We start from the raw sequence: 21,333 nt of genomic DNA on the forward strand, positions 1-21,333 counted from the left end.
GTTGGGAAATGAGGTAGGCCAAGTGGACCAAGTGTCTGTTGGAGGGGCATTTGGCTAAGACTGATCATCGTATCATAGGGTTTAGACTCGCAATGCAGAAAAGCGAGGAATGATATAAGATAGAGCATCTTGATTGGAAGAGGGTGAATTTCAACGCAATGAGAAGGGATCTAGCCAGGGTAGAATGGAACCAAAGACTGGCAGGAAAAACTGTATCGGAACAATAGGTTATGTTTAAGGAAGAGATGCTTCAGGTACAGGCTAGGAACATTCCTATGGAGGAAGCCACTTTGGACAGCGATGAGGAGAAATTTCTTTCCTCAGAGGGCTGTGAATTTTTGGAATTCTTTACCCCAGAGGGCTGTGGAAGCTCAGTCATTGAGTATATTTAAAGCAGAGATTGACAGATTTCTAAATACAAATGACATAAGGGGATATGAGGATCATATGGGAAAAAGGCATTGAAGTGGAAGATCAGCCATGATCATATCGAATGGTGGGGCAGGCTCGATGGGCTGAATGGCCTACTCCCACTCCTATGTTCCTATTCTAACAAGAGCAAAAGGTAAGGGAACCAAAAACAGGGCTCCTTGGATGACGAGGAAGATAGAGATTATGATGAAACAAAAAAAAGGGTGTATGATGCATGTTAGGTGAATTCATCAATTGAGAACCAGGCCATATACAATAAGCTGAGAGGGGAGGTGAAGAGCAAAATAAGACTGGCAAAGAGAGAATATGAAAATAGAATGGCAGTCGACATAAAAGGGAACCCAACAATCTTCTACTGGCATGTAAATAGTAAGCAGGTAGTAAGAGGTGAAGTGGAGCCTATTGGGGACAAAGAAGGTGATATATGCTTAGAGGCAGAGAGCAAGGCTAGAATACTTAATGAGTACTTTGTATCAATGTTCACTAAGGAAGAGGAATCTGACAAAATATCAGTAGAAGTGGAAAAGTAGAGGCAATGGATAGGGTAAAAATTGAGAGGGAGGAGGTACTATAAAGGCTGGCTATGCTTAGGATAGATAAGTCACCTGGTCCAGATGGGGGGGTTTGTATCCCAGGTTGTTAAAAGAAGTGGGGATGGAGATAGAGGAAGGGCTTGCTATAATCTTTCAATCTTACCTGGATACAGGAGGATTGGAGAGTGGTAAATGTGACACCCTTATTCAAAAAAGGGTGCAAGAACAGTCCTAGTAATGACAGGCCAGTTAGTTTAACATCAGTCTTGGATAAGGTTTAGAAACAATAATCAGGGAAGAAGTTAACAGACACCTGGACAGGTTTGAGTTAATTAAGGATTGCCAGCATGGATTTGTAAAAGGCAGAACATGCTTGACTAATCTCATTGAATTTTTTGATGAAGTAACAGAGAAGGTTGATGAAGGGAATGAGGTGGATGTTATCTATATGGATTTTAAGAAAGTGTTTGATAAGGTGTCACATAAAAGGCTGGTTAACAAAACTGAGGTTCATGGAATAGGAGGGTCAGTGTCCAATTGGATAAAAAAACTGGCTTAAGGACAGAAAACAGTGAGTCGTAGTAAATGGTTGCCTTTCAGACTGGAGGATGATAGACAGTGGTGTTCCCCCAGGGTCAGTGCTGGGACCACTACTTTTTTTGCTATATATTAATAACTTGGATCTTGGAATACAAAGTAGAATCTCAAAATTTGTCAATGATACTAAACTTGGAGGTGCAACAAATAGTGAGGATGATATGAAACAGGACATAGATAGGCTAGTGGAATAGGCAGAGAGGTGGCAGATGGAATTTAATACTGATAAGTGTGAGGTGATGCATTTTGACAGAAGGGATAGGGAGAGGCAATATATACTTACTGGCACAGTTCTAAAGAGTGTGCAGGGACAGAGGGACCTGGGGGTGCATGTGCATCAATATTTGAATGTGGCAGGACATATTGAGAGAGTGGTTAGTAAAGCATATTGGATCTTGGGCTTCATAAATAGAGGCATTGAGTACAAAAACAGGGAAATTATGCTGAACCTTTATAAAGCTCTGGTTAGGCCCCAACTAGAATATTGCGTCCAATTCTGGTCACCACACTTCAGGAAGGATGTGAGGGTCCTTGAGAGGGTGCAGAGAAGATTTACCAGAATGGTTCCAGGGATGGAGGATTTTAGTTACAAGGTTAGGCTGAAAAAGCTGGTGTTGTTCTCTCTGGAGCAAAGGAGATTGAGGGAAGATTTAATAGAAGTGTACAAGATTATGACAGGCTTAGATAAGTTAGGCAAGAAAACACTGTTCCCATTAACTGATGGTGCAAGGACTAGGGGACACAGATTGAAGGTTTTGGGTAAGATATGCAGGGGGAATATGAGGAAGAACTTTTATTACGCAGCGAGTGGTAATGACCTGGAACTCACTGTCGAGTGTGGTGGAAGTGGAGACAATCAATGATTTCAAAAAGAAATTGGATGAGTACTTGAGAGAAATAAACTTGCAGGGCTATGGAAATCGAGGGGGGGTGGGGAAGGGGAGTGGGAATAACTGGATTGCTCTGCGGAGAGCTGGCATGGACTTGATGGGCTGAATGGCCTCCTTCTGTACCGGAATTGACTGTTTAACTCCTACTTCTTATGATCACACCTACACCCACACATACAGACACCCACCTACACAGACAAAGACACAATACATACCCACACATACAGACACCCACATACACAGACACACATTTACTCACATAGACACACACACACAGAGGTACACATCTGGATGGAGAAGCAATAAATCGGAAAGGTTACTTACAGAGGGCATTACCCCCACCAGCCTGCCTCCTGCTCCCAAACGGCTGCGAGTCAGCATGGCAGCTTAAAAGATAACTGAGGAGAGCGCGAGGCAGGGCAGTCTCTGACACGATCTGCATGTTTAAACCTTGATGTCCTCAGTCTGTAATTCCCAGCATCGTCCCTGAATAGTGGAATTCTAACCCTGTTGCCCTGCTCTCTCTCCACATCCCTCTTACAGGTTCACATCCTCTGCTCAAATATCTCTCCGTAGTTCCCTTGAAAGAGGCAATAGTCTCAATCTCGTCTTTTCCCAGTGGCAAAGCATTCCATGTTCCAGCAACTTGTGTAGAGGAATCTTTTGTTACCCTCTCAGTGACTAAGTTAAATTTGATGATCCCTCACTCCTACTTCCCTGCTATTTAAGCTGCTCTGACAGGGGTTGTACCATGACTCCGGAGGCTCAGTGTGGTGCTGACCTCATGATGACCCGTCCCGAGTAGGTGGCATGAGTGCAGGGCCTTTCCTGTCTGACACACTGATAGCAGGGTTGCTGCTGTCCAAGCACTCAGTGCAGGGCAGGCCAGTTCACAGATGGACCCATAGAAAGACTCAGTGATGATGACTCAGTGATGATACAGTTAACAACCACCCCCACTTACCCTCACCACCACCCCAACCCCCCCACCCACCAACTTGTGTGGGTTACAGTTGTTTGTGAGGACACCGCTCCCCCTCCCCGACCATCCAGCACCAGAGAGATAATTACTCACCAGACATATATTTGTGGAACCACTTACCAAAAGCATGGTCACCAACAACAGAAGACACTGGCATCTCATGGGCACTAATTCCAATGAATATACTAGACCTTCTTTCTATTCTTTTTTCCTTGTCCAGCTCTTCTTTATCTCTCGTTTTCATTTTCTCCATGTCCCACCAAGATTCACAATTTGTTTTCTCTTGCCCCAGAGAGGGCAATGGAGGTAGGACTATCCCAGCATTCATAGCAATGGTGAAAGCTCTCTATTTAAATTATCTTGCCTGTTGAATCAATGTGGGCTTTCACTGCTGCCATGAGTCCTGGGATAGACCCCAATAACAATGTCATCCCATTGAAATGGACAATTAGGGATGGGCCAGTGACGCTCACATCCCAAGAATGAATGAAAAAAAAAGCAAGGCAATACCAGCACAGATTGCAATCCATTCAGGAGAGAGACCACAGTCTCAAATGGGGTAATAAATTACTCCAAATGAAACTTCCTTGAATGGGTGAGTGAGAGTTGGTAGGCTGGTCACCATTGGTAGGCTGGTCACCATTGGTAGGTTGGTCAACATTGGTAGGCTGGTTATTATTGGTGGGCTGGCTGTCATTGGTAGGCTGGTTGTGATTGGTAGGCTGGTTGTGATTGGTGGGCTGGCTGTCATTGATAGGCTGGTTGTGATTGGTAGGCTTATTGTAAAATCCATTTGAGTCAAATAAATTTTGTGACTCATATTTTCTGCTTTCATAAAATGTAACATTAACTCCCACATACTATGGTTAGTTTTATTCACTGATTGGATCCCACATACCACAGATAGTTATTACTCACTAATTGATTTTTTTTCCATTTTATTTCCATGACAGCGTGCTGAACCGGACTCCTTCCTACCTCATTCATGAGATCATTCTAGTCGACGACTTCAGTGAAGACCGTGAGTATTGGACAATGTCCAGACTGTCCCTTCCTTTAACCACTCTCATGATAGAAAAACCTTACTTTTCATTGTTGCAGAGACTGCAACACCATTTAAAGGTGAATTGGATAAATATATAAAAATGAAGAATATAGGGGAAGGAAAGAGTAATAGGGGTAGAAGAGATGGCTCCAGTTGACGAATTAACACTTGTGCAGGTACAGTGGGCTGAATGGCCTCATTCTGTGATGTAATTTTTAGCTTTCTGTCTTTTCCTTTAGTGACAGTTTTATCCACTAACCAATGTTAATTGTAATTCTTTTCTTTCTTTTTCTTTTGGGCCTCCTTATCTCGAGAGACAATGGATACGCGCCTGAAGGTGGTCAGTGGTTTGTGAAGCAGCACCTGGAGTGGCTATAAAGGCCAATTCTGGAGTGACAGACTCTTCCACAGGTGCTGCAGAGAAATTTGTTTGTCGGGGCTGTTACACAGTTGGCTCTCCCCTTGCGCTTCTGTCTTTTTTCCTGCCAACTACTAAGTCTCTTCGACTCGCCACAATTTAGCCCTGTCTTTATGGCTGCCCGCCAGCTCTGGCGAACGCTGGCAACTGACTCCCACGACTTGTGATCAATGTCACACGATTTCATGTCGCGTTTGCAGACGTCTTTATAGCGGAGACATGGACGGCCGGTGGGTCTGATACCAGTGGCGAGCTCGCTGTACAATGTGTCTTTGGGGATCCTGCCATCTTCCATGCGGCTCACATGGCCAAGCCATCTCAAGCGCCGCTGACTCAGTAGTGTGTATAAGCTGGGGGTGTTGGCCGCTTCAAGGACTTCTGTGTTGGAGATATAGTCCTGCCACCTGATGCCAAGTATTCTCCGAAGGCAGCGAAGATGGAATGAATTGAGACGTTGCTCTTGGCTGGCATACGTTGTCCAGGCCTCGCTGCCGTAGAGCAAGGTACTGAGGACACAGGCCTGATACACTCGGACTTTTGTGTTCCGTGTCAGTGCGCCATTTTCCCACACTCTCTTGGCCAGTCTGGACATAGCAGTGGAAGCCTTTCCCATGCGCTTGTTGATTTCTGCATCTAGAGACAGGTTACTGGTGACAGTTGAGCCTAGGTAGGTGAACTCTTGAACCACTTCCAGAGCGTGGTCGCCAATATTGATGGATGGAGCATTTCTGACATCCTGCCCCATGATGTTCGTTTTCTTGAGGCTGATGGTTAGGCCAAATTCATTGCAGGCAGCCGCAAACCTGTCGATGAGACTCTGCAGGCACTCTTCAGTGTGAGATGTTAAAGCAGCATCGTCAGCAAAGAGGAGTTCTCTGATGAGGACTTTCCGTAAACAGTTATATTAAACCTGTCCTGATCTGTTAGCAAATGTCAGTTTTTTTTACTATATAAGTTGGTGACAGAGTTGAAAGACAGACTTCAGAAACTCACTCTACTGGAAAGAGCCTGTAACGACACCATTAAAACAACTGTTTACATGCAAGATTTCAACTCTTAATGTTTGCTTAGGCTGTTTCAGTGTTAACTGTTGATATCGAAGCTTGGCCAATAACCATGGCAATAGGAGGTTGGACAGAAGGTGTGAGTATATGAAAGACTTTTAATGGTTCACTAGGAGTTCTCCCATTGAGTTACTCTGTTTATGTTTTATTTACGGCTGCGTTTGCTGACAACGCAACCACTAGGTGGCACAGTATTAGCACATGCGCAAATGTAGCCTCTTCCACTGAAACGTCAGTGTCTGTGACGTTCAGGCAGCTGCCAGGATTAAACAAGGCGCTGCTCAATTTATCACAGAAATCAAATTCAACCCAAAACTCCCCTCAATGGTTGCCATTTCCACCTCCATCCCACCTCCTACAGTCCCCCTGCTCCCTCCTGCTATTGCGCTTCTCTCTATTGGTCCCTCCTGGCTCCCCGCTGCCTTCCCTTAAGCACTTGCTCCGGCCTCGCCACTCCCTTCCCCTCAGCTGCTCACACCAGACCTTGCCACTACTCCCTCCCCCCTCAGCCAATTGTTCCCGCTTCTGGTTTCCTGCCCCTGCCACACCGCTCTCCAGCCGTTCGCTCCCCGCTTCCCCCCACCCCCTCTCCTCCTCCAGATGCTATCTCCAAGCTGTACCACTTCCCTCCTCTTGGCCACTTGCTCCCACATTCGATCGTTCTCTGTGCGCTGCCTGAAGAAGCAAGGCGGACCGCAAGGGATGATGGCACGATGTAGGAGTGAGTGGCCGAGAGGAGGGAAAGCGGCGCGGTCTAGAGCTAGTGGCTGGCAGGGGGGCCGAGCGGCCAGAGTGTAGTCCAGTCGGGAAGCAAGGAACAATCGGCCGAGGGGAGTGGGGGGGAGCAGTCTGGAGCAAGCGGCTGAGGGCGGGGGGAAGTGGTCGGTGTGGGGGAGGGGGAGAAAGTGTCAAGGCCTGGAGTGAGAGGCCAAGGAGAGAGAGCAGCCAATGGGGCAGGAGTGAGTAGCTGAGTGGGGGGAAGTGGATGGGAGGAGTGAGTAGCTGAGTGGGGGGATGTGGATGGGAGGAGTGAGCAGCTGAGTGGGGGGAAATGGATGGGAGGAGTGAGTCGCTTAGTGGGGGGAAGTGGATGGGAGGAGTGAGTAGCTGAGTGGGGGGAAGTGGATGGGAGGAGTGAGTCGCTGAGTGGGGGGAAATGGATGGGAGGAGTGAGTCGCTTAGTGGGGGGAAGTGGATGGGAGGAGTGAGTAGCTGAGTGGGGGGAAGTGGATGGGAGGAGTGAGTAGCTGAGTGGGGGGAAGTGGATGGGAGGAGTGAGTAGCTGAGTGCGGGGAAGTGGATGGGAGGAGTGAGTAGCTGAGTGGGGGGAAGTGGATGGGAGGAGTGAGTCGCTGAGTGGGGGGAAGTGGATGGGAGGAGTGAGCAGCTGAGTGGGGGGAAATGGATGGGAGGAGTGAGTCGCTGAGTGGGGGGAAGTGGATGGGAGGAGTGAGTAGCTGAGTGGGGGGAAGTGGATGGGAGGAGTGAGTAGCTGAGTGGGGGGAAATGGATGGGAGGAGTGAGTCGCTGAGTGGGGGGAAATGGATGGGAGGAGTGAGTCGCTGAGTGGGGGGAAGTGGATGGGAGGATTGAGTAGCTGAGTTGGGGGAAGTGGATGGGAGGAGTGAGTAGCTGAGTGGGGGGAAGTGATGGGAGGAGTGAGTAGCTGAGTGGGGGGAAATGGATGGGAGGAGTGAGTCGCTGAGTGGGGGGAAGTGGATGGGAGGATTGAGTAGCTGAATTGGGGGAAGTGGATGGGAGGAGTGAGTAGCTGAGTTGGGGGAAGTGGATGGGAGGTGTGAGTCGCTGAGTGGGGAGAAGTGGATGGGAGGTGTGAGTAGCTGAGTGGGGAGAAGTGGATGGGAGGAGTGAGTAGCTGGGTTGGGGGGAAGTGGATGGGAGGAGTGAGTAGCTGGGTTGGGGGGAAGTGGATGGGAGGAGTGAGTAGCTGAGTGGGGGGATGTGGATGGGAGGAGTGAGTAGCTGGGTTGGGGGGAAGTGGATGGGAGGAGTGAGTAGCTGAGTGGGGGGAAATGGATGGGAGGAGTGAGTAGCTGAGTGGGGGGAAGTGGATGGGAGGATTGAGTAGCTGAGTGGGGGGATGTGGATGGGAGGAGTGAGTAGCTGGGTTGGGGGGAAGTGGATGGGAGGAGTGAGTAGCTGAGTGGGGGGGAGTGGATGGGAGGAGTCAGTAGCTGAGTGGGGGGATGTGGATGGGAGGAGTGAGTAGCTGAGTGTGGGGGAAGTAGATGGGAGGAGTGAGTAGCTGGGTTGGGGGGAAGTGGATGGGAGGAGTGAGTAGCTGGGTTGGGGGGAAGTGGATGGGAGGAGTGAGTAGCTGAGTGGGGGGATGTGGATGGGAGGAGTGAGTAGCTGGGTTGGGGGGAAGTGGATGGGAGGAGTGAGTAGCTGAGTGGGGGGAAATGGATGGGAGGAGTGAGTAGCTGAGTGGGGGGAAGTGGATGGGAGGATTGAGTAGCTGAGTGGGGGGATGTGGATGGGAGGAGTGAGTAGCTGGGTTGGGGGGAAGTGGATGGGAGGAGTGAGTAGCTGAGTGGGGGGGAGTGGATGGGAGGAGTCAGTAGCTGAGTGGGGGGATGTGGATGGGAGGAGTGAGTAGCTGAGTGGGGGGGAAGTAGATGGGAGGAGTGAGTAGCTGGGTTGGGGGGAAGTGGATGTGAGGAGTTAGTAGCTGAGTGGGGGGGAGTGGATGGGAGGAGTGAGTAGCTGAGTGGGGGGATGTGGATGGGAGGAGTGAGTAGCTGAATGGGGGGGAAGTAGATGGGAGGAGTGAGTAGCTGGGTTGGGGGGTAGTGGATGGGAGGAGTGAGTAGCTGAGTGGGGGGGAGTGGATGGGAGGAGTGAGTAGCTGAGTGGGGGGGAAGTGGATGGGAGGAGTGAGTAGCTGGGTTGGGGGGAAGTGGATGGGAGGAGTGAGTAGCTGAGTGGGAGGAAGTGGATGGGAGGAGTGAGTAGCTGGGTTGGGGGGAAGTGGATGGGAGGAGTGAGTAGCTGGGTTGGGGGGAAGTGGATGGGAGGAGTGAGTAGCTGGGTTGGGAGGGAAGTGGATGGGAGGAGTGAGTAGCTGAGTGGGGGGAAGTGGATGGGAGGAGTGAGTAGCTGAGTGGGGGGAAGTGGATGGGAGGAGTGAGTAGCTGGGTTGGGGGGAAGTGGATGGGAGGAGTGAGTAGCTGAGTGGGGGGAAGTGGATGGGAGGAGTGAATCGCTGAGTGGGGGGTAAGTGGATGGGAGGAGTGAGTAGCTGGGTTGGGGGGAAGTGGATGGGAGGAGTGAGTAGCTGAGTGGGGGGAAGTGGATGGGAGGAGTGAGTCGCTGAGTGGGGGGTAAGTGGATGGGAGGAGTGAGTAGCTGAGTGGGGGGAAGTGGATGGGAGGAGTGAGTAGCTGAGTGGGGAGAAGTGGATGGGAGGAGTGAGTAGCTGAGTGGGGGGAAGTGGATGGGAGGAGTGAGTAGCTGGGTTGGGGGGAAGTGGATGGGAGGAGTGAGTAGCTGGGTTGGGGGGAAGTGGATGGGAGGAGTGAGTAGCTGAGTGGGGGGAAGTGGATGGGAGGAGTGAGTAGCTGAGTGGGGGGAAGTGGATGGGAGGAGTGAGTCGCTGAGTGGGGGGAAGTGGATGGGAGGAGTGAATCGCTGAGTGGGGGGTAAGTGGATGGGAGGAGTGAGTAGCTGGGTTGGGGGGAAGTGGATGGGAGGAGTGAGTAGCTGAGTGGGGGGAAGTGGATGGGAGGAGTGAGTCGCTGAGTGGGGGGTAAGTGGATGGGAGGAGTGAGTAGCTGAGTGGGGGGAAGTGGATGGGAGGAGTGAGTAGCTGAGTGGGGGGAAGTGGATGGGAGGAGTGAGTCGCTGAGTGGGGGGAAGTGGATGGGAGGAGTGAGCAGCTGAGTGGGGGGAAATGGATGGGAGGAGTGAGTAGCTGAGTGGGGGGAAGTGGATGGGAGGAGTGAGTAGCTGAGTGGGGGGAAGTGGATGGGAGGAGTGAGTAGCTGAGTGGGGGGAAATGGATGGGAGGAGTGAGTAGCTGAGTGGGGGGAAGTGGATGGGAGGAGTGAGTAGCTGAGTGGGGGGAAGTGGATGGGAGGAGTGAGTAGCTGAGTGAGGGGAAGTGGATGGGAGGAGTGAGTAGCTGAGTGGGGGGAAGTGGATGGGAGGAGTGAGTAGCTGAGTGGGGGGAAGTGGATCGGAGGAGTGAGTAGCTGGGTGGGGGGGAGGTGGATGTGAGGAGTTAGTAGCTGAGTGGGGGGAAGTGGATCGGAGGAGTGAGTAGCTGAGTGGGGGGAAGTGGATCGGAGGAGTGAGTAGCTGGGTTGGGGGGAAGTGGATGTGAGGAGTGAGTAGCTGGGTTGGGGGGAAGTGGATGGGAGGAGTGAGTAGCTGAGTGGGGGGGAAGTGGATGTGAGGAGTGAGTAGCTGGGTTGGGGGGAAGTGGATGGGAGGAGTGAGTAGCTGAGTGGGGGGAAGTGGATGGGAGGAGTGAGTAGCTGAGTGGGGGGAAGTGGATGGGAGGAGTGAGTAGCTGAGTGGGGGGAAGTGGATGGGAGGAGTGAGTAGCTGAGTGGGGGGTAAGTGGATGGGAGGAGTGAGTAGCTGAGTGGGGGGAAGTGGATGGGAGGAGTGAGTAGCTGAGTGGGGGGAAGTGGATGGGAGGAGTGAGTAGCTGGGTTGGGGGGAAGTGGATGTGAGGAGTGAGTAGCTGGGTTGGGGGGAAGTGGATGTGAGGAGTGAGTAGCTGGGTTGGGGAGAAGTGGATGGGAGGAGTGAGTAGCTGAGTGGGGGGAAGTGGATGGGAGGAGTGAGCAGCTGAGTGGGGGGGAGTGGATGGGAGGAGTGAGTAGCTGAGTGGGGGGAAGTGGATGGGAGGAGTGAGTAGCTGAGTGGGGGGAAGTGGATGGGAGGAGTGAGTAGCTGAGTGGGGGGATGTGGAGGGGAGGAGTGAGTAGCTGGGTTGGGGGGGAAGTGGATGGGAGGAGTGAGTCGCTGAGTGGGGGGAAGTGGATGGGAGGAGTGAGTCGCTGAGTGGGGGGAAGTGGATGGGAGGAGTGAGTAGCTGAGTGGGGGGGAGTGGATGGGAGGAGTGAGTAGCTGAGTGGGGGGGAAGTGGTTGGGAGGAGTGAGTAGCTGGGTTGGGGGGAAGTGGATGGGAGGAGTCAGTAGCTGAGTGGGAGGAAGTGGATGGGAGGAGTGAGTAGCTGGGTTGGGGGGAAGTGGATGGGAGGAGTGAGTAGCTGGGTTGGGGGGAAGTGGATGGGAGGAGTGAGTAGCTGGGTTGGGAGGGAAGTGGATGGGAGGAGTGAGTAGCTGAGTGGGGGGAAGTGGATGGGAGGAGTGAGTAGCTGAGTGGGGGGAAGTGGATGGGAGGAGTGAGTAGCTGGGTTGGGGGGAAGTGGATGGGAGGAGTGAGTAGCTGAGTGGGGGGAAGTGGATGGGAGGAGTGAGTAGCTGAGTGGGGGGAAGTGGATGGGAGGAGTGAATCGCTGAGTGGGGGGTAAGTGGATGGGAGGAGTGAGTAGCTGGGTTGGGGGGAAGTGGATGGGAGGAGTGAGTAGCTGAGTGGGGGGAAGTGGATGGGAGGAGTGAGTCGCTGAGTGGGGGGTAAGTGGATGGGAGGAGTGAGTAGCTGAGTGGGGGGAAGTGGATGGGAGGAGTGAGTAGCTGAGTGGGGAGAAGTGGATGGGAGGAGTGAGTAGCTGAGTGGGGGGAAGTGGATGGGAGGAGTGAGTCGCTGAGTGGGGGGAAGTGGATGGGAGGAGTGAGCAGCTGAGTGGGGGGAAATGGATGGGAGGAGTGAGTAGCTGAGTGGGGGGAAGTGGATGGGAGGAGTGAGTAGCTGAGTGGGGGGAAGTGGATGGGAGGAGTGAGTAGCTGAGTGGGGGGAAATGGATGGGAGGAGTGAGTAGCTGAGTGGGGGGAAGTGGATGGGAGGAGTGAGTAGCTGAGTGGGGGGAAGTGGATGGGAGGAGTGAGTAGCTGAGTGGGGGGAAGTGGATGGGAGGAGTGAGTAGCTGAGTGGGGGGAAGTGGATGGGAGGAGTGAGTAGCTGAGTGGGGGGAAGTGGATCAGAGGAGTGAGTAGCTGGGTGGGGGGGAAGTGGATGTGAGGAGTTAGTAGCTGAGTGGGGGGAAGTGGATCGGAGGAGTGAGTAGCTGAGTGGGGGGAAGTGGATCGGAGGAGTGAGTAGCTGGGTTGGGGGGAAGTGGATGTGAGGAGTGAGTAGCTGGGTTGGGGGGAAGTGGATGGGAGGAGTGAGTAGCTGAGTGGGGGGGAAGTGGATGTGAGGAGTGAGTAGCTGGGTTGGGGGGAAGTGGATGGGAGGAGTGAGTAGCTGAGTGGGGGGAAGTGGATGGGAGGAGTGAGTAGCTGAGTGGGGGGAAGTGGATGGGAGGAGTGAGTAGCTGAGTGGGGGGAAGTGGATGGGAGGAGTGAGTAGCTGAGTGGGGGGTAAGTGGATGGGAGGAGTGAGTAGCTGAGTGGGGGGAAGTGGATGGGAGGAGTGAGTAGCTGAGTGGGGGGAAGTGGATGGGAGGAGTGAGTAGCTGGGTTGGGGGGAAGTGGATGTGAGGAGTGAGTAGCTGGGTTGGGGGGAAGTGGATGTGAGGAGTGAGTAGCTGGGTTGGGGGGAAGTGGATGGGAGGAGTGAGTAGCTGAGTGGGGGGAAGTGGATGGGAGGAGTGAGCAGCTGAGTGGGGGGGAGTGGATGGGAGGAGTGAGTAGCTGAGTGGGGGGAAGTGGATGGGAGGAGTGAGTAGCTGAGTGGGGGGAAGTGGATGGGAGGAGTGAGTAGCTGAGTGGGGGGATGTGGAGGGGAGGAGTGAGTAGCTGGGTTGGGGGGGAAGTGGATGGGAGGAGTGAGTCGCTGAGTGGGGGGAAGTGGATGGGAGGAGTGAGTAGCTGGGTTGGGGGGGAAGTGGATGGGAGGAGTGAGTCGCTGAGTGGGGGGAAGTGGATGGGAGGAGTGAGCAGCTGAGTGGGGGGGAGTGGATGGGAGGAGTGAGTAGCTGAGTCGGGGGAAGTGGATGGGAGGAGTGAGTAGCTGAGTGGGGGGAAGTGGATGGGAGGAGTGAGTAGCTGAGTGAGGGGAAAGTGGATGGGAGGAGTGAGTAGCTGGGTTGGGGGATAAGTGGATGGGAGGAGTGAGTAGCTGAGTGGGGGGGAAGTGGATGGGAGGAGTGAGTAGCTGGGTTGGGGGATAAGTGGATGGGAGGAGTGAGTAGCTGGGTGGGGGGGAGCGAGTTGCAGGGATTGAGCTCCAGCCTCTCCTCTTTCCTCTTTCAGAAACTCACGCCAAAGGTTGACACATGCGCGAAGACTGACCAGCCGAGTGGGTGGCGCAGATACACGATGACATCAGCATTACGCAATGACATTTTCCCACACATGCGCCAATTAGTCCTGGCAAGACGTAAGCTGTGCATGCAGGAGAGCAAGAGACCCTTTGCGCATGTGCACAGCTTGGAGCGCTCTGATGACGTCAGTGGGCTGCTACGTTGTCAGAGGCCTCTCACTGTGCTTGTCTCAGTTCACCCTTTATAACCAGGCATCAGAGGATGAACCAGGGAGATCTGCTAAATCGGTGATCAAAACCGTCTTAAATAGCACAGGTAGGAATTGCACAACAAAAACAAGAAATGCTGGATTCACTCAGCAGGTCCGGCAGCATCTGTGGAAGGGTCACTGACCCGAAACGTTGGCTCTGCTTCTCTTTCCACAGATGCTGCCGGACCTGCTGAGTGAATCCAGCATTTCTTGTTTTTGTTTCGAATTTCCAGCATCCGCAGTATTTTGCTTTTATTTTAGGAATTGCACAAACCTGTTAACCATTGTGCTCATTAATAGCTCACAGAGGAATGGAATAGGGTTAAACATGGGCTCATTAGAGCAATGCAGGAATTCACAGAAACACTGAGATGTTGGGAATTCCTATAGACTCTGGGAAGTTGGGAATTCCCAAAGATGCTGGGACATTGGAAATTCTCATTGATGCTGGATTGATGGGAATTCCCATAGACTCAAGGATAGTGGAATTTCCCATAGACTTTGAGACAATCGGAATTCTGATAGACTCTGGTAAGTTGGGAATTCCCATTGATGCTGGGACATTGGGAATGCTCATAGACACTGGAATGTTCAGAACTGCCATAGATTGAGACTTTGGGAATTCTCATAGATGCTGGAATGTTGGGATTTCCCATAGTCTCTGCCAGGTTGGGAATTGCCATAGTCTCTGGGATGTTGGGAGTTCCCATAAACTCTAAAACATAGGGTATCCTGACCAGAAACTTGGGAAGAGCTGTTTTATTATGTATTTGTTCACAGGATTTGGGCAATGCTGAATTTCTTGCCCATTCCTAGATACCCTGAGACAGCAATCGTGAACCTTCTCCCGGTGATTGTTTTTACAACTGAGAGGCTTCCCAGGCCAAATCTTTAAGAGTCACCATGTAGCTGGACAGGTAAAAAAAGTAATTAAAAAGGTTATTTAAATGTTGGCCTTTATCTCAAGGGATCTGCCATACAAAAGGGAGGAAGTGATGCTTCAGTTGTACAGAGTTCTGCTTAGACCCATGCTACAGTATTGTGTTCAGTTTGGGGCACAGCATCTCAGGAAGGATATATTGGCCTTGGAGAGGTAACAGCACAGATTCCCCACAGGGTGGCACAGTGGTACAGTGGTTAGCACCCTGGCCTCACAGCTCCAGTGACCCGGGTTCAATTCTGGGTACTGCCTGTGTGGAGTTTGCAAGTTCTCCCTGTGACCGCGTGGGTATTCGCCGGGTGCTCCGGTTTCCTCCCACAGCCAAAGACTTGCAGGTTGATAGGTAAATTGGCCATTGTAAATTGCCCCTAGTATAGGTAGGTGGTAGGAGAACGGTGGGGATGTGGTAGGGAATATGGGTTAATATATAGGATTGGTATAAATTGGTGGTTGTTGGTCGAAACAGACTCGGTGGGCCGAAGGGCCTGTTTCAGTGCTATATCTCAAAATAAAATAAAATACTGGGACTTAAAGGGATAAATACTGAGGACAGGAAACACTTGTTCACACAAAGGAAGTGGAAATCTGAAACTCACTCCCCCAAAAAGCTGTGGATGCAGAGGGTCAGTAAGTCTTTCAAGACTGAGATGGCTAGAATTTGATTTACATACGAACATTGAATTAGCAGCAGGAGTAGGCCACTCAGCTCCTTGAGCCTGCTCTGCCATTCAATAAGATCATGGCTGAAACTTGACTCCACATTCCCACCTACCCCCAATAACCTTTCACCCCCTTGCTTATCAAGAATCTATCTACCTCTGCCTTAAAAATATTCAAAGACTCTGCTTCCACCACCTTTTGAGGAAGAGAATTCCAAAGACTCACGACCCTCTGAGAAAAAATTTCTCCTCATCTCTGTCGTAAATAGGTGACCCCTTATTTTTAAACAGTGACTCCTAATTCTAGATTCTCCCACAAAAGAAAACATCATTTCCACATCCACCCTGTCATGACCCCTCAGAATCTTATATGTTTCAATCAAGTCGTCTCTTACTCTTCGAAACTCCAGTGGATACAAACCTAGCCTGTCCAACCTTTCCTTCTCAGACAACCTGCCCATTCCAGGTATTAGTCTAGTAAACTTTCTCTGAACTGCTTCCAACCCATTTACATCCTTCCTTAAATAAGGAGACCAGTACTGTACAGAGTATTCCAGATCTGGTCTCACCAATGCCCTGTATAGCTGAAGCATAACCTCCCTACTTTTGTATTCAATTCCCCTCACGATAAACTATAACATTCTATTAGCTTTCCTAATTACTTGCTGTACCTGCATACTAACCTTTTGCAATTCATGCACTAGGACACCCAGATCCCTCTGCATCTCAGAGCTCTGCAATCTCTCACCATTTAGATAATATGCTTCTTTTTTATTCTTCCTTCCAAAATGGACAAATTCACATTTTCCCACATAATGCTCCATTTGTCAGATCTTTGCCCACTCACTTAACCTATCTATATCCCTTTGTAGCTTCCTTTTGTCCTTTTCACAAGTTACTTTCCTAACTATCTTTGTGTCATCAGCAGATTTTTCCCTCATCAAATGGGAGCCGTCCACCAACTGAAAAGTCAGTGGCGAACCCGCTTTTGCCTGGCCTGGGGATCCAACCTGCATTTTGCGGTTCCCCGGCCTTTAATTGTTCTGAGGCGAGACTTCCAACTGATTGAGGCAGGAAGTCCCGCCCAATGGAGCTGCTGACCAATCAGTGGGCCAGCAGCTTAGTCCCAGCAGCGCCACCGGGAGTGGTGGCCACTGCTGGGACTGCAACCCAGCTTCACAAAGTTGATGTCAGGGAGTCCCGGAACCAAGGTAAGTTTTTGTTGCCTCGCCGGGGGTGATCATTAGGGCCCTGGCGAGGCAAGGATTGGGGGAATGGGGGGTGTGTTGGTTGTTGGGGGTAGTTGGGGCAGCGGGGGCGACCCTCCGTCAGGCACATGGGGCCCAATCATGAGGGCAGCACCCCCCCACCCCCCCCAGGCCATCAGAGAGCTTTTGTCAGGCAGCTTTTCTCGGGCCTGGGCCACCGGACTAGCCACAAGTAAAATCCCCATGGCGGCAGACAGAGGCCCTTAGGTGGCCGTTAACTGGCCACTTGAGGGCCTTGATTGGCCAGGGGCGAGCGGGCTATTTTTCGCCGCCACTGCTCTGCATAAACTGGTAGCGAAGCTGGGAGCGGTTCGGGAAGGTCCCCCCGAGCCTCCCGCTCCATTTTACGTCCCCCCCCTTCCCCCCCCATCGCCACCTTCCCGTTCTTTGGAGGGGGGTGTAAAATTGTGGCCCACATCTTCGGTCCTTTCATCCAAGTCATTTATATAAATTGTAAAACGTTGAGGCCCCAGCACAGATCCCTGTGGCACACCACTCGTTACATTTTGCCAACCAGAAAATGACCCATTTATACCTACTCTCTGTTTCCTGTTAGCTAGCCAATCTTCTATCCATGCCAAAATGTCACCCCCTACACCATGAGCTTTTATTTTCCGCAAAAACCTTTGATGTGGCAGCTTATCACATGCCTTCTTGAGATCTAAGTACTATACATCCACCGGTTCCCCTTTATCCACAGCACACGTCACTTTGTTAAGAGTAACAAGAGTTATGGAGATAAGGCAGTTAAACAGAGTTGAGGTATAGATGGGCAATGATCTTACTAAATGGTGGAACAGGTTGGAGGAACTGAATGGCCTCCTCCCTCCTGTTCCTTCATAGTGTAGGACTAGATCAGCCTTCCTCAATGGGTAGTGCTCTTGCTCTAAGTCAGATGATTCAAGTCCCATTCCAGAACTTGAGCACAAAAATCGAGGCTGATACTCCAGTCCAGTACTGAGGGAATGCTGCACTGTTAGAGGTGCAGACTTTCAGATGAGACAATAAACTGAGGCCCTCTCTGCCCTCTCAGGTGGATTTAAAAGATCCCATGGCACTATTTCGAAGTAGAGCAGGGGAGTTATCGCAGTGTCATGATTAATATTTGTTCCTCAATCAACGCCACAAAAAAAACAGGTTTTCTGGTCATTAACACATTGCTGTTTGTGGGAACTTGCTGTGTGCAAATTTACTGCCGTCTTTCCTACATTACAACAGTGACTACACTTCAGAAGAACTTTATTGGCTGTAAAGCACTTTGAGACATCTGGTGGCCATGAAAGGCACTATATGGCTTGGAATTAATGAGCTTGGAGGCGGGGGGAGCCTATAGAATTACGACGGGAGGCGGTGTGGGGGTGGGGGAATGGTGGGGGTGGGCAGAAGGTGCATTGCCTTCCCTTTGCAGCACAATTTAGCCAGGGGCGGAATAGGCCGATAATGGCCTTCCTGACCAGAGACCAGAGGCCTATTATCAGCCACATAAGAGCCGCTTCTCGCTGCCGCTGGCATTAAGCTAGTGGTGGGGTGGGTGTGTGAGGGAGGGCCTCTGCCATGTGGGGAGGTCGCCCAGTAAAACGAGGTGGGGGAGGGGGGCCCTCCTCTGTGGTCAATCGGAGGGCCCCCACCTACCTGAACCCCCGTCCCACTGCACTCAAGGCCCACCCTTCCTACCCCCAGCACCGGGTCTGCCTGGCTGGCCACTGCTTCCAGTGGCACTGCAGATACTACTGAGCTGCCAGCCCTCTGATTGGCTGGCAGCTCTGGGAGGCGGGATTCCCATCTTTAAAGGGAGGGGGATCCCGGGGCCGGGCTATTAATTTGCCAGATGCCGTTAAATAGAGCTGGGGGCGGGGGAGCTCGGGTTTCCCACCATCTTTTCGGTCCAGGGCTGGGAGTCTTGCCGGCTTCATTAAATTCAGTCATAGAGTCATAGAGAGATACAGCACTGAAACAGGCCCTTCGGCCCACCGGGTCTGTGCCAACCATCAACCACCCATTTATACCAATCCTACATTAGTCCCATATTCTCTACCACATCCCCACCTTCCCTCAATTCTACTACCACCTACCTACACTAGGGGCAATTTACAATGGCCAATTTACCAATCAACCTGCAAGTCTCTGGCTGTGGGAGGAAACCAGAGCACCCGACGGAAACCCAAGCCGTCACAGGGAGAACTTGCAAACTCCACACAGGCAGTACCCAGAATCGAACCCGGGTCCTACGAGTGCACGTCTTTTTTTGACTCAAACCAACTGGGGGTGATAGATTCTTTCTATGGGATTTTGGGCATCGCTGGCTAGGCCAGCATTTATTGCCCATCCCTAATTGCCCTTGAGAAGGTGGTGGTGAGCTGCCTTCGTGAACCGCTGCAGTCCATGTGGGGTAGGTACACCCACAGTGCTGTTAGGAAGGGAGTTCCAGGATTTTGACCCAGTGGCAGTGAAGGAATGGCGATATAGTTCCAAGTCAGGATGGTGTGTGACTTAGAGGGGAACTTGAGGGTGGTGGTGTTCCCATGTATTTGCTGGTTGTTCGAAGCATCTGCTGCCCTTGTCCTTCTAGGTGGTAGAAGTCGTGGGTTTGGAAGGTGCTGTCTAAGGAACCTTGGTGTATTGTTGCAGTGCATCTTGTAGATGGTACACGCAGCTGCCACTGTGCGTCGGTGGTGGAGGGAATGAATGTTGAAGGTGGTGGATGGGGAGTCAATCAAGCGAGCTGCTTTGTCCTGGATGGTGTCGAGCTTCTTGAGTGTTGTTGGAGCTGCACCCATCCAGGCAAATGGACAGTATTCCATCACACTCCTGACTTGTGCCTTGTAGATGGTGGACATGCTTTGGGGAGTCAGGAGGTGAGTTACTCGCCACAGGATTCCTAGCCTCTGACCTGCTCTTGTAGCCATAGTATTTATATTGCTACTCCAGTTCAGTTTCTGGTCAATGGCAACCCCCAGGATGTTGATAGTGGGGGATTCAGCGACGGTAATGCCATTGAATGTCAAGGTGAGATTCTATCTTGTTTGAGATAGTCATTGCCTGGCACTTGTGTGGTTCGAATGTTACTTGCCACTTATCAGCCCAAGCCTGGATATTGTCCAGGTCTTGCTGCATTTCTATAGGTACTGCTTCAGTATCTGAGGAGTCACAAATGGTGCTGAACATTGTGCAATCATCAGCGAACATCCCCACTTCTGACCTTCTGATTGAAGGAAGGTCATTGATGAAGCAGCTGAAGATGGTTGGGCCGAGGACACTACCCTGAGGAACTCCTGCAGTGATGTCCTGGAGCTGAGATGATTGACCTCCAACAACCACAACCATCTTCCTTTGTGCTAGGTATGACTCCAGCCAGCGGAGGGTTTTCCCCCCTAATTCCCATTGACTCCAGTCTTGCTAGGGCTCCTTGATGCCATACTCGGTCAAATGCTGCCTCGATGTCAAGGGCAGTCACTCTCACCTCACCTCTTCCCTTTGATCTCAGTGAGAACGTTTTTCTTTCACATTCCCTGGTGCTAGCCACAAATTTCTAATTTTTATTCAATTCAGTTGCTTAACTTGCCAATCGGGTGGAATTTACTCTCACAATCTCTGAATTGCTGGTCCATTATCAGATCTTTTACACAGTCACACCCTAAACCTGTGCCATTCTGTCCCTACAGCTGATGACTGTCAGTTACTGACCAGACTCCCGAAGGTGAAATGTCTGCGGAACACACAGCGAGAAGGTGAGATGGGAGGTGGCAGGAAATTGTTTTACAAGCTTTCTGACCTGCTCAATGCTTACAGTTTTTTCTGCCTTTCTGTCAGAATTCCAGCATATGCAGTGTTTTGCCTTTTTTTTTAATGAAAAGGGTGCAGAGGAGGTTCACCAGGATGTTGCCTGGTATGGAGGGCGCTAGCTATGTAGAGAGGTTGAGTAGATTAGGATTATTTTCATTAGAAAGACGGAGGTTGAGGGGGGACCTGATTGAGGTGTACAAAATCATGAGAGGTATAGACAGGTTGGATAGCAAGAAGCTTTTTCCCAGAGTGGGGGATTCAATTACAAGGGGACACGAGTTCAAAGTGAAAGGGGAAAAGTTTAGGGGGATATGCGTGAAAAGTTATTTACGCAGAGGGTGGTGGGTGCCTGGAACGCGTTGCCAGCGGAGGTGGTAGAGGCAGGCACGATAGCGTCTTTTAAGATGTATCTAGACAGATACATGAATGGGCAGGAAGTAAAGAGATACAGACCCTTAGAAAATAGGCGACAGGTTTAGATAGAGGATCTGGATCGGCGCAGGCTTGGAGGGCCGAAGGGCCTGTTCCTGTGCTGTAATTTTCTTTGTTCTTTGTTCTTTTGAAACTATATGTGACACAGATTCCAGGCTGTTAATGTGGGCAGCACCTTTAATTAAAGGGGCAGCTTCTGAAGGGATGAGTTGGGGGAAGGGAGGGAAGGGTAGAGGAATCCAAAGGCAGTACAGTTTGATTTCTTATTTAAGGAGGACTGAGCTCCCACTCGAACCTCTCACTGCTCACTGCTCTCCTGAAGATGCTAACTCAGTGCTGAAGTGCAGGGGTTCAGAGACCTCATATTGAGCATGTACTCTTCAAGCACAAATGCCATCTGGCTGCTCGACCTCAGAGCACTTCACCCCTCATCACTTGGCATCCAAAAGCAGACATTTTTCAGCAGGGCTGAGTGTCAGGGGTGGGATGGTAGGGGGCAGTGGGGAAAGGTGGGGGTGAGGATGGGGGTGGGGGAGAACCCTGATGAGGTTGGCCCACCCTTGGTCTATGGTACTGAGGCCAGTTCTCACAGTGCTCCTATTGTGCCAGTAAGATAGAGCTCAGCAGGGACTGGGGATGGAGAATGCATTTATAACATCCTCTTGGCATCCCATAGCACTTTACGACCAGCTAATATCCTGTGAAACAAGTTGGATAGCAGTCAATCTATGCACAGCAG

The 21,333-nt window shown here is 51.2% G+C and overlaps 1 protein-coding gene across 2 annotated transcripts in view; it reads left to right on the forward strand.

Moving 5' to 3' along the window:
- The window catches only part of galnt14 (UDP-N-acetyl-alpha-D-galactosamine:polypeptide N-acetylgalactosaminyltransferase 14 (GalNAc-T14)), a 121,295-nt gene that overhangs the window by 32,778 nt on the left and 67,184 nt on the right, over positions 1 to 21,333 (forward strand). For both annotated transcript variants that reach the window (XM_068027877.1, XM_068027884.1), the window contains exons 3-4: positions 4,388 to 4,455; positions 20,042 to 20,107. In XM_068027877.1, coding sequence (XP_067883978.1) covers positions 4,388 to 4,455; positions 20,042 to 20,107 — 134 coding nt within the window. The remainder of the gene's footprint in view (positions 1 to 4,387; positions 4,456 to 20,041; positions 20,108 to 21,333) is intronic.

The sequence above is a fragment of the Heterodontus francisci genome, chromosome 3 (genome assembly GCF_036365525.1).
Source record: "Heterodontus francisci isolate sHetFra1 chromosome 3, sHetFra1.hap1, whole genome shotgun sequence".
NCBI classification, from domain to species: Eukaryota; Metazoa; Chordata; class Chondrichthyes; order Heterodontiformes; family Heterodontidae; genus Heterodontus; species Heterodontus francisci.